Source organism: Excalfactoria chinensis, chromosome 4 (assembly GCF_039878825.1).
Source record: "Excalfactoria chinensis isolate bCotChi1 chromosome 4, bCotChi1.hap2, whole genome shotgun sequence".
Taxonomy (NCBI): domain Eukaryota; kingdom Metazoa; phylum Chordata; class Aves; order Galliformes; family Phasianidae; genus Excalfactoria; species Excalfactoria chinensis.
The window spans coordinates 21,607,340-21,619,907 of record NC_092828.1 but is presented as its reverse complement, the minus strand read 5'-3'; the positions used below and the strand labels follow the sequence as shown (position 1 = coordinate 21,619,907).

The following is a 12,568-nucleotide window of genomic DNA, read 5'->3' as shown; positions in this document are numbered from 1 at the left end:
GGACAGTCAGAAGCATCTGCTCCTTTGCAGGAAGGTGAAGCTGAGACTTATATATTTAATCCATTGAGAAGGCTGCATTGGAGTCCTGCTCTGCACTAACCCAAATGAGCAGCTAGCCTGTTCTTTCCCAGCAAGGTGGGGAGGGAAGTGGAAGGGCAAAAGCAAGAAAACTGGTGAGTCGATATGTGAAGCAAAAGTGCGTGTGCAAGTTTCCTGTTTGTACGGAGTGACTCCCTTAACTCTGAAAAGTGGTCTGGTGAGCTACTTTCCTTGGCTTATCTATGCGTCACCTTCACCCCATGGGGCTGGGATTCTGGAACAGCCCTTGTAAGGGTTAGTGCCTCTGATGGGGTTACAGGGGTTTCCTCACTTGCCATTGTACATCTGTTCTCCTTTCTGCACAGAGATGCACTTTCCATCTTGTAACCTAATGTGCAACAATGCTTATCTGCTTCCCATGAATGTTTCACCCAGTCATTTTGTCTTCTGACACAAAACCATAAAACCACAACATCTTGTCCTTGCTACATGCATGGAATATTTGTGATTCATGTGACCTTGTAGATACTTGAAAGCAGAGCATATGTTTAACATGTCTACAGCACATGCTGTAAGATTTGAAGTCCATGCCAAGAACAAACTCTGAGTGGACACAGCAATAGCTCAGATTGTGCAGCATCTGCCTCTGTAACCAAGTGATATCTCTGCTGCTTCTAAAGGAGTTCAGCTTGCACAGCTGTATTTCTGCTGAGGAGTTAATTTCTGCAAGATATGGGCCTCTTTGCTAGGGGCTAAACTAGAATCGTTAACTTGTTTCAGAGACTCAGAAGAAAATCAATGGCTGCTCCTACCTCAGATTGCATGACCTCTCCTTTAGTTAAGCAGTTTCTTATTAAAAGCCTCATTTAGAACCCTTGAATACAAAGCTATAAGGTTGGTGGAATCTAAACTTCAGGTCCAAACGTGGTCCAAAATACATATACTCTGTCATATTTTATAGGGAGGCCAGGAGCTGAGTTCTTGTGTCCCATTCAGTTGACCCCATTTTGGCCTGCTTCTGCACTTGAAGCAGAGGAGCTGAGACCTGACCAGCTTACCTGTAGCACTTGTTGCTTGGCAGATGGGGTGGAAGCCATTTCCTGTGGCTTAGCAGAGGCTCAAGAAAAGCTGCTTCTGTATCTTATCTTCACCTGAGACTGGAAAAATAACCACCTGTTTGTGGAAAACTTTATTTAGAAAATCAAGCTGCTTTCTGGTATCATAATAGCAGCACTGTACAGTGAGGTGTAAAGGGGATCCCTGGGGTCCCCTGACCTGCTATGGGCAGGGTTGTCAGTCACCAGACCAAGATGCCCAGAGCCACATCCAGCCTGGCCTTGAATGCCTCCAGGGATGGGGCATCCACAACTTCCTTGGGCCAGAACCAGCCAGAATTGGAAACAAAGGGGAGTTTCATTTTGTGATGCTCTATTTGGATGCTGCAGTGCTGTTGTCCATATGAGTTCCTCATGGCTTCCAATTTCTTATTCTTTCATATCTCTGTGGGGAAGGAAAGAAAACAAACCAACCAACCTAACCAAACACAACCACCAGCGCCCTCTTCCCCCAAATGAAAAAGCAGGGCTGAATCATTTTCATTTTAAAAATGCAATCTTGTTGCTTATTCCTACATATAAAGGGTATTGTTAACAATAATACTAATTATACTGTTACATAATAATAGCAACACTGTTAATAATGTTAGAGTGGTATCTATTGTCTAGCTCATGGCATAGTGAGATTTCAGATGCTTCTTTGTTCTCTGCACCTAGACAAAATGCTTTTAAAATTAAAAATAATCCCGAATTGTGCTTCAGAAACAGTTTGTTTGCTTTCAGTCGTTTCTGGTTTCAGCTTTGGGGAAGTAAGTTGTGCAGAATGCGGATCAGGTAATCTGTTAGCAAAGTTTCTTTCGGATCCTTTTAGGTGAAAGTCATCTTATGGTTTGAAACTTGATGCTCAGAATCTTAGTTATCTTGTTTTCACTTAGTATTTGTTCCCCGGATGTGCTTATTATTCAGTAATCATGTAGTTTTATAGCCCTGCTGGATTCTCGTCTTCAGGTTGTGGTTTTGATTCTCATTCACCTCTTGGGGAACTGCACAACTTGGGAACATTGGTTCCACAAAAATAAAATGAAATAACTTTAAAAATCACCCCAGAGGACTAAAACTCTGGGAGTTATCCCTCATTTGGGTACTCGGCCCCACCATATTATCCAGTTCAGAACGTTTTAGATGAAGATCCGCTAGGTTAGGTGATTTTACACCCTTTTGGAGGCTGTTCTTGGACTGTGTCTCTCTGTTAGGTATGTTCTAATTTCCAGCTTAAATTTAGTAATGACTGCTTTACATACTCTTTCTTCTTGTGCCAGCATTAAAGTTTTTGTTGCTTCTCTCAGCCTTCATTTTGCTGTAAGCCAAGCTCCTAATATCCTTGTACAAGATAGAAATCTGTTACCTTGATTATTTTCCAATTTCCTGTGTTTTCCATTAATCCCTCTGGTGTGTGAGGGACCAGATGTTGCTGTGCTGCCTTGGATAAGTCTGGGCATTACCTAGTGCAATGGTGTCAGTGTTTTCCTAGCTGTATCCTGAGAACTGGTTTGCCTTCCCCATGGATGCATCCCACTGGAGGCTAAGCAGAGCTCAGTGCCCTGCTGATGTACCTAGGTCTCTTTCTTCCATGGTTTCCAAACACTTGCATTGTGGTTCAGCACCAACAGCAGAATTTCTTAGTGATGCCCTGGACAACTGAACTCGTGCTCTGTGTTATTTCACTTAATCACTTCCCTATTAGGCTTTGGCTTTCAGCTTTCCTTTCCAGATTGCAACCCTGAATATTTCCTTCTTGTTTCACCCTTTGCTGGCAGAGCTGTGATGGCTGATGCTAACTGCTGCTCTGTGTGAACACATTCTCTGCAGCAGGGCCTGGCATGGGCCGCACAGCTTTCTGGGGTCCCCAGCTTTGCACAGTACTTGTACAAATGTACAAACATAACTGTACAAAAACTGTATGTGTGTATGCAAACATGCCTTCATTAATCTCAAAATGAGATGTCAGATGCATAGCGTGAAAATTTGGGGGTTTATTCTTTCAGTGCCTGAGCTCTTCGCTGTAGCTGACCTATCTGTGCAGGACCTGTGTGGGTTTGAAACAATGAAAGGCATTCTCTTCCCCGTTCCCAGCATAATTACTTCCTGATGTTCAAAGCCATACTTTAAAGGCAAGATTGTGCTTTTGTTAGAATATCACCCCAAGAGTATGGGAATGTGATTTCTTAAGTAGCCATCCCTTGAGAAACTTCACGCAGCGCTTCTTTCCTGCTGCGCAGCTGCTCATTACAGCTGCTGGATGATGGAGGGGGTCTCACTTGGGTGACTTCTGTCATTTGCAGTCTTTTGTCCTTTTTCATATCCTTTTTCTTAGGCTTGTGACAGTAGGTCTGCTGGCAGTCTGTTCTATGAGCTTTGAGTAGCCAGTATGCTTGTATATAGACCTGTATTTGAATGCACTCATATTATTGCCTGTGGGGGTCCAGGGAAGGCCAAGGAATCGGTCAACAACCATTGCACAGCCTCATAAGCAGCAGCATATGCAAGCAAATATATACAAGTGAAAACTGAAAAAGATTTAGTGGTTCTTAGAAGTGTGGAGGTAGGATTGAGTTGTTTATCCTACAGAATGTACTGAAGCAACCTTTATCCTATCCACCCAGTATTTAAACATAGCTCATAAATATACATACATATATATATATATATATATATAAAAGAACACTTTTTTTGTTCCCTACTGGTGTTGGAAGAGCCAGAGTAAAATGAACTCTTATACAGCAGTCATAAGAGCTGTTACAAGCTCCATAAAGAAGCTTGTGGTTTAAGAAGGTGGCAGTCTCAGATGAAAGTTGGGGCAGCCTGCTTTGTGATGTGTGCCCTTGGCTGCACAGGATGAGTGGCTGGAAGGTTTGTCTAGCAGCTCATAGGAAGGCCTTGGCATTGAGTAGGTAGGAGGTAGATAGTTGTAAAATTCATTTAAGTGCAAAGATGTAAAGGTCACTATAAGGCATGAAAAAGGAACCATGGGATTTCTTGTTTTCAAACTAAAACATCTTATGCTTGGTATTTTATTGGCTCAGTAGCATGTTGATTGAGGTCTAGGGTTTGCAGTGTGTTGCTCTGGGCTGACCCCAACACGTACCGTGCATTTCTTGGTCACTTGGGGATTTTGTTACTGCAGGAAAATTGTTGCCCTGATGTTGGACTGCTTTCCTATGAAGACAGGAATGGTTTTCAGAGACAGATTCAAAGCAACTGACATTGTGTGGCATGGATACGTTTTGCTTCCATATTAAACATGGAATGTTGATAAACTTGTTGCTTATTGACCACTGTGCAATAAGTAAAATGTCAGTGTTGTTAAATCTCACCTGCTGTCTAGCTGCGCTTATAACTAAAAACAAATTCTCTCTTGCAGTGTTTTGTTCGGTTGGCATTGTGGGCCATATTAAGTTGCTGCATGACCTGAGACTTCTCTGTGCCTTCAAATTTATATAAGCTTATTAGTGGAGGCCGAGCACTAATAATAAATTTATGCTGCATGTATAGCACAACAGTTCATCTACTCTGACAGCATGGCCATGAATAATTTATAAATGTAGTTAGCCTGAAATTTGTGAGGGTCATTAGCATTTTAATGAAAAAGATACAGCTGTTGTACTAAATCTGTGCTTTCCTCCTCCCCCAGCTGGGCACTTCGATCTGCGCTGGGAGCAGCTGACAGCGCGCGGGGATGTGCTGACGGCATTATGGGAAGGCGCTACCCAGGGGCTCACTATCGGCCAAGCAGCTCATGTATGTATGCAATCGGTCTCATTTATTGGTCACTTGATTGCTTTTGAAGGCTAAGTTCATATATTTTGAAGAAGTATTTATCAGAGGATGCTGACGTATTGTAATCGATGCCAGCTCTCCTGTGTGTATACCCAAATGGTGAGTATACTGATTCATGTTCAAATGGCAGAGGTGTCTTTGAGAACCTTAAAAAACTTACGGTTTGACTTGACTGAGCCTACTGCACCGTGCTGTGTTCTGTGATCAAGGTCTCTAATTTCATTTATTGGAGCATTCAAAAACTTAGCTGCTGTTTTTTCTCACTCCCAGCCCAAGAGTTCAATACCAGGTACCTTCAAATTAGCAAACAGCTTGAACCATCACTGTGCATAATTGCTTTAACTGCTTACAACTTACACTAACAGCTTCAGTTCAGATTATTTATGTACGCGAGGTCAATCTTATTCACATTGAATTTCCCCTGAATTACACCCCTCTGGATTATATTTATGGTGGGTATTAATGTTCAGATATTGTACATGGTAACACTGGGAGAAAAATGGCTGTTACAGCTTTGATATGTCTCTGGTGGTCACCTACAGATCTGTTTGAATCACTTGGTGTTATGTCTAAGAGCTAACCTTTAAGCCTGGCCTCCCAAGCATCCTGCAAGGCATGAAGTCTACTTCAGCCTAGGCTTGAAGTTCAGCTTTGAAAAGATCCTTTGTAGCAACAGGTAGTGAGGTCTTTCCTATTTCTACCTACAATAAATGGCATTTAATTATTGCCAGAAAAGCCTATAGTATTTTTCTTGTTGTCTAGTTTAATAGCTGCAGGCAGTAAAGAACTGGCAAAGTTCAGAAATTCGCATCAGCAACAACTGATGCCAGAGCTCCTTGTTTGAGGGCAAGGATGCCAAAATATCTACTTCATAATTGCTTTATTCTTTTGGTTATCCAGGTTTTTCCTTCACTTAACCAGTCACAGTCATTAAGCCTTACTTGCTTTCTTTTTTCTTTAGCTGCCATGTGATTTGTACAACTTCCTGGTGCTTAGCATACTAAGTGCTTTGGGCATCCAGCAGTAATGGCATTGAACCTGCCCAGCCTTTGGGGAATTAAATTTCTGGTAGCAGGTTAGATCCTAGTGAAAGTACAAGTAAAACACATCATTTTGCTTTTGCTTTCTTTGCATAAGTAATGAGTCATGGCGGCATCTCTGTTATTGTATTTCAGGAATCACAGTTGTTGTCATTAAAGGAAGAACTTTACCCTTACTTTCTGACCTCTGTTATGTAGTATTAAAGAATTGGCACAGTTTTAGAGCTTAATCAATGACTTTCTATTTTGTCTAAACACACGTGTATTGGTTGTTAATATACAGATGGTAGCAAATGTACAGAAGGAATAAGCAAAGGAAAACTCACCAATGGTGGTGCCTTGGCTGAAGAAGCTGGGGCAGTCCTCACTGGTGAGCAATCTCCAAGAGATGCTGCCTCAGTGGGAGTCAGCCCTTAAATGAGGTCTCAGAGGGGATGGAGTCGAGCTCCACCCCTCCCGGGAGCACAGCTACATCACTCTCACCTGTGTTCCCACAGCTGACCCCACACTTGCCTCAGATGATTAATCAGAGGTTCAGGCTGTGATTACCAATCTCCCATACACACACGTGTATAGACAAACTACTACCTTTCTGTAAATCAGTACAATCTGTAAGGGAAAGAATTAGGCCCATGTGGAGTAGGGCACTTCTGTTGTTTCTTTGGTGGTGAGATGACCTTTTGACCATTCATGACACTGACTGTTTTGTTGAATGATTTCATAACTCTAGTGAATACAGAGCATTTTGTACTCTCAGAAGAGTAACAAAAGGTTTTATATGCAAGGAAACAAAAGAATTTAAATAGAATACAGCTTATTTAAAGCCCGGTGCTGGGAAACATATTTGAAATGCAGATGCTGAAGGTACAGAAGAAGCAAGATGTTTAAAATATAAAACTGAAAGCAGTGAATTTAACAGATACCTGATGATTTTGACTTTTTAAATGTTCAGTTAAAGAACAGTGAAGTTGCCTGATTACTGACCATGAAGAAAACAGTCTTGGGTGTATCCCTGGCTCTACTTAGCACTGCTTGTCTTGACTTCATGCTCAACAGGGAGCCTCCCTCCTTGCTGTTCTGTTCTTGTTGTTTTTCTTATGAAAATTATGGACATAAGTCTGGAAAGTCTCCAGCATGGAGAAGCTTGGCTTCGTAAACAGTATTCTCCTTCACAGATTTTCCTGAGCTTCATTCGTATTTTTATCTCTTTTAATATTTCGTCATAAAACCACTTTTCTGCATAGGTTGCAGTAGAACTCCTGAAGAGGTAGGAATTGTGTTATGTAGCTTCAAATCTGCTTTCATACTATGGCTATAATCTTGGATCTGTGCACTGTGTTAAAGTCTTCTGTATAACTGGAAAAACTTTCAAACGGGATGTCCATGCATATTCTGCCCCCAGCGTGACAACTGATCAGCTTTACTTGCTTGTGGTATTTTGTATGATAACTGGAACTGAAGCAAAGAATTTTGTTGGAATTGGTTCCAGTTCCACTTTGCTGTCCTGCATGCCCGCAAAGGAACGGGCACAGTGTAAAACATAATTAAATGCACAGCAGTTATATTTTCTGAGAGTGCTATGAAAATGCAAATTAAAATAAAAGCCCTCCTATTTTGTTTTCTCAGAGGACAAGTGAGGAAAGGCAGGAACTTCTGAGCAGTAGTTTTAGTACTCGTTGACCTCTGGAGCATGCTGGGTGGAGGCACGGTCCCATGGTGGCAAGGACCTACTTGCTCTTGCAGCTCTGTCTTCAGCCTTTGCTTCTGCAGAAGAAAGCACGTCTGCCTTGCCTAAGTCACCACAGAGGGTTTTTTCCTAAACTATTAGGCATGTTTTATTTAAAACCTGCTCAGACTCTAGTATCCATATAAAATGATTTATTGATAACGTTCTGCCAATACAACTATTAGAGTTGACTGAGGTTCTATTTCTGATGGAAGGTGGGTATTCCAAGAAAACCTTTTGAGGGAAATAACTTTTTAATGAAATGTTCATAAATCAAGGATGAGAATGAAAGGAAACATCCCCTGTGGGATGGCACTCCCTGGGCTGCGGAGGGGAGACATCTGGGTCTTGGTTCTTGATTGTCTCCATTGCTAGAGCTCTTACTTCAAAATACTTGAGGGCAGAGAAAGCAGGATTGGTTTCATAAACCTGGGATTTGGTTTTCCTCCTGGAATGCTCAAATTCCTGCTCTTTCTGTTTCTCTTCAACTTTGCCAGGGAGATGCAGTTTGCCAGCTGCAACCTTTTTGCTCTGAGGTGATCTCCCACTGCTAGTCTTCCAAAGGAATATTGCTGAATGGTGATACTGAAAAGCCTTAGCTTTACTGCAGTGAAACAGGGAAACAGATGCTGCAATGACAACATAAATATCAATAAAACCCTGGATAAAACCTCAAGTTTACAGTGTCACAGCCAGTCTCAGCAATTACGCTGCTGTATTGATGTACACAAGCTGGATTGAAAACTTTGCTGGAGTGGCTTTGCGCATTTGGTGTGAAGTCCCTACCAAAACAATAGAAAACCATCCAAGGATGGTAGCCTAACTGTGACACTCAATGAGTACGTGGGTAGTGACAGCACAAAAGAAAGGAGTGTGCCCTGGTGAGGCCTCATCTGGAATACTGTGTCCAGTTCTGGGCTCCCCAGTACAAAAAAGACAGGGATCTCTTGGAAAGAGTCCAGAGGAAGGCCACAAAGATGGTGAAGGGCCTGGAGCATCTCCCCTATGAGGAGAGACTTAGGGAACTGGGTCTGTTTAGCCTTGAGAAAAGAAGGTTGAGAGGGGACTTGATCCAGGTTTATAAATACCTGAAGTGTGGGAGCCATAGTGGCGAGGGTGGTCTGTTTTCAGTAGTGCGTGGGGACAGGACTAGGGGCAATGGGCTGAAACTTCAGCATAGGAAGTTCCACACGAATGTGCGCAAGAACTTCTTTACGCTGAGGGTGACGGAGCACTGGAACAGGCTGCCCAGGGAGGTGGTGGAGTCTCCTTCTCTGGAGATATTCAAGACCCGCCTGGACGCCTACCTGTGCGACGTGGTGTAGGGAGCCTGCTTTGGCAGGGGGGTTGGACTCCATGATCTCTAGAGGTCCCTTCCAACCCCTATAATTCTGTGATTCTGTGAGTGGAGTATTTTGGTTAGCACATTGAGACCTTAAGACTCATTGAAATCCAGGCCAGTCGTGCTACTAGCTTGTTCTTTTTCCACTCGTTTGAAGGCTTTTACAGCTAAGTTTGTTGGAAATGAGCACACATTTAGCCAAGCTTTAGTGGAATATAAATGTCTGTCAATGCCGTTGCTTTTTTATGTTCTCCTTCCACTTTATTATGGATTGATCCATTTAGTTTATGGGGATCATAAAGCAAGTACACTTTGATTTTATTTATGAGCATGTGTTTTGTTTTATATATGAGCTCTATGGGTAGAAGTTTCTCGTTGCAGTACAACAATGTTATCAAGGAACTCTGCTTGCTTCAGTAGGCCAAGATTAAAGTTACTCCTGTATTCTAGTGCCATAATAACATTTAGGAGAGTTACTATAGGGTATGGTCCCCTTAATAATCTCTCAGATGTCTGACAGCTTTAGAAAAACTGGAGCAATGGGTTCATAAACTGCTTTCATATTTGTCCCATTAAGGTTTTGTTGGAGACAATATGTAGCTTTATTGGCAGATGTTGAGCCTGGATGAGATTGTTCTTTGTACGATAAGCTTTACTGTAGCTTGGCTTTTAGTGAAAGAACAAATTATGAACTAGAAATGTGTCTATGATTTCAGGTTTGGTGAAACCTCTGCTCTGAATTACATTTTATTCCATTACTAGGAGCAAGGGAAATGTAGTAAGGACATGTGAGCCAACTTGAAGATGGCTTTGGCAATAACAGTGATGTAAAGATATATGATGTAATAGCCTTGCTTAGGTGAGATACAGAATGTTTTAAATACATGGAACAGAATTCCAGAAATGTGTAATTCCTTCTTCCTGATAGTCCATGTCATCTTATTTTACAAAGCCTGGCAATCAGTGCTCCTTTCTGTTAGTAAGACTTGGACTTCATTTTTGCTCACTTTTCTCAACTTACCATTAGCGATTTGAAGTTATTTGCAGACACTGTGATTGAAATGAGGAGTTTTGATTCTTCACATTTAGACTTGTGATGTATCTGTATTTTTATTCTTATCTCCTTTCGTACAGAGCTGTAGAATCTTCTGAAAATTGGGCCATTAATTTAGTTTTCTAGAGTTTAGTTTTTTAGAGCTCAATTTAACAGTAAGTACAGTCTTGTGGTAATAAGAAAATAAAATTATTTCAAATGGATTTGGGGATCTCGGCTTTGAGAACAGTGGTAATTGTTGGTTCAGAGCTCTTACTGCCAGTCTGGGTAAGAAATGTTTCTGGTTAACCTTGATAAGAACTTAATGTGTAACTAGCCATAAACTTATTATCTGTAATTCAGGGGCCAGCTGAAGTTGTTGCAGGTGAAATCCTGAACCCAGGCCATCAGGAATTTAATTAGTAACACGCATTTATTTAGAAAGAGAACCTGAAGTGTTTGAATTCATATGCACACGATTAGTTGTTTTTGGAGAAGCTGATGGTGCTCAGGTGTATGCAGTGCTGTCTGTGGGCTTTGTGGGAGCAGCAGAGTGTTTGCCGGCTGCAAACAGCAGGGCCACAGACAAGATGTGTGGGAGGTGGTTAATGATGGTTATTATTAATTGTTATTTTTTTTGTTCAGCACAACTTAGCTCATCCATCTGATCTGGCAGGGTGTCAGGTCATGTTTTTGGGGTTTCTTTTCTTGCCTTTTGTTAATAATGCTGTGACCTATGCTCAGTCTCATCTCTACTTTCATTGCCTGTCCCTCCTGAGCAAAGGGCTTGGCGTTGGGCTTGTGCCATTGGGAACAGTTGGAACATTGATACTGGCGCTGGATGCTGCCAGTTCTTCAGCCCAGTCTGGGAATCAATCATCTCTTTAATAGTTTTGCTTCCTGATTTAGGAGTTGTCAAATGATCCAAGTTAAATTGATGTGGAGGCTGAAAATTCCCTGCTCTGAGTTTGACCCGATTCACTCTTAAGTCAGTTTAGGTGCTCAGCCTGTGACCACCAATTCCTTTCCACTGTTTAATGAAGCACCTGCAGACTCTCTGTGTTCTACAGGGCATGTTGGTTGCTTTGTTTCCCCAGAGCTTTCTTTTTTGCATGTTATCATGCTTCAGTTTTGGTAATTCCAATCACATTTAACTGCATGTTGTTTAGCTTAAAGGTCAGTAAATGCTATTTTTGTGTGGCCCTCAGTACTGAAGTTTCAGGATACAGCAGATTAAGTCTATCTTGGTTTATTGATCTCAGCTTCAGTTAAGTTACAATTTCTGAGTTTGTAAGAGGAAATGAATGTGTGTTCATTCATGTAAGCTTGTTCTTTATAGAGTAAAGCATGCATTTAAATTAGAGCTCTTTGTAACTAACCAAGTCTGAGGTATGATCTTTACTGCAGAAACTTGAGTGATAAATATATTGATTTTTATTTTTTATTTTTTTAAAGAGAGAATATTAAGGCTCTGGATTTTAATTGACACAGCAGGATTAAGAAAAAGGAGAGGTTTAGTTAGCAGATGTGGCTGTAACCACAGAGCTCAGATGGCAGAAGGTCCTGATAGCAGTGGTTGCCGTAGCCAGCAGATAACACACACTCCATCTCCTTGCAGTGACAGCACTGATTGTGCCTGCCAGACTTTTCTATTCTGTGGGGGAGTGGGGGAAGGAAATCTGATTAAAGGAAGAAAATTGAATTTGAAGAAGACTTGGTGTCTTGTTTTTGCAGTACTAAATGCAGACTTAATCCTGATTGCATGCCGTGGGTACGCAGTATATAAATGAGTGTGCTGCTCTTTGTTTCTGCAAGTGATCGCTTGACTCCAGAGCACTCTGGGCAGCAGGAGTTTGCCCGGGGAGTCTGCAGCACTATGCTTCAGGCACTCAGATATACACCGATTATTTACATCTGTCGGTCTTCATAAAATTATAAGGATGTGAGCAATAAATCTAGCATTTTTATTGATTTTATTTTATTTTTTCCCTTTGTAGGTGTTAGAATCTGTCAGTGAGTGGCATCTTGGCCCTTAATTCTTGCTAGATGAGGAATTTGACTAGAAGGATGGGAAGAGGAAGGGAAAGAGTGACAAATGGCAGTGCCAGAACTAACGACAGGACTTTAAGTTGTCTTTTCCTTAAAAACAATATTTAAAGATGGCTCAGCGTTATGGGTTTTTGTTAATAAGAGCATCATAAGAACAGATAACACTGTCAGGCTGTTGGCAGCGTGGTTGGCTCTAACAGGAGAAGTGTGATTCTGTGGTAGCAGAGGCTGGCAGTGAGCTTCATCGGGAAGTGGGAGCAAGGCAGGAAGCTGATTCCTGCATTAGCAGGGACTAAAGGGGCAAGGACAGCCACCATGGTGGGGCGGGGAAGGCAGCCCGGGGGGTGCTGTGCTTCAATGATGGGAATGGAGTACATGGTCTTGACAGACCCCTCCTGTCCTCAGCAGCTCTGAGATCCGCATGGAGCAGCCTGCAGACAAGTGAGA

The 12,568-nt window shown here is 41.9% G+C and overlaps 1 protein-coding gene across 23 annotated transcripts in view; it reads left to right on the top strand.

The window, feature by feature from the left end:
• Positions 1–12,568, top strand: part of APBB2 (amyloid beta precursor protein binding family B member 2) — a 159,773-nt gene that overhangs the window by 59,181 nt on the left and 88,024 nt on the right. For all 23 annotated transcript variants that reach the window (XM_072336661.1, XM_072336654.1, XM_072336657.1 and 20 more), the window contains one exon: positions 4,786–4,892. In XM_072336661.1, the coding sequence (XP_072192762.1) occupies positions 4,847–4,892 (46 nt within the window). In that variant the 5' untranslated portion in view covers positions 4,786–4,846. The remainder of the gene's footprint in view (positions 1–4,785; positions 4,893–12,568) is intronic.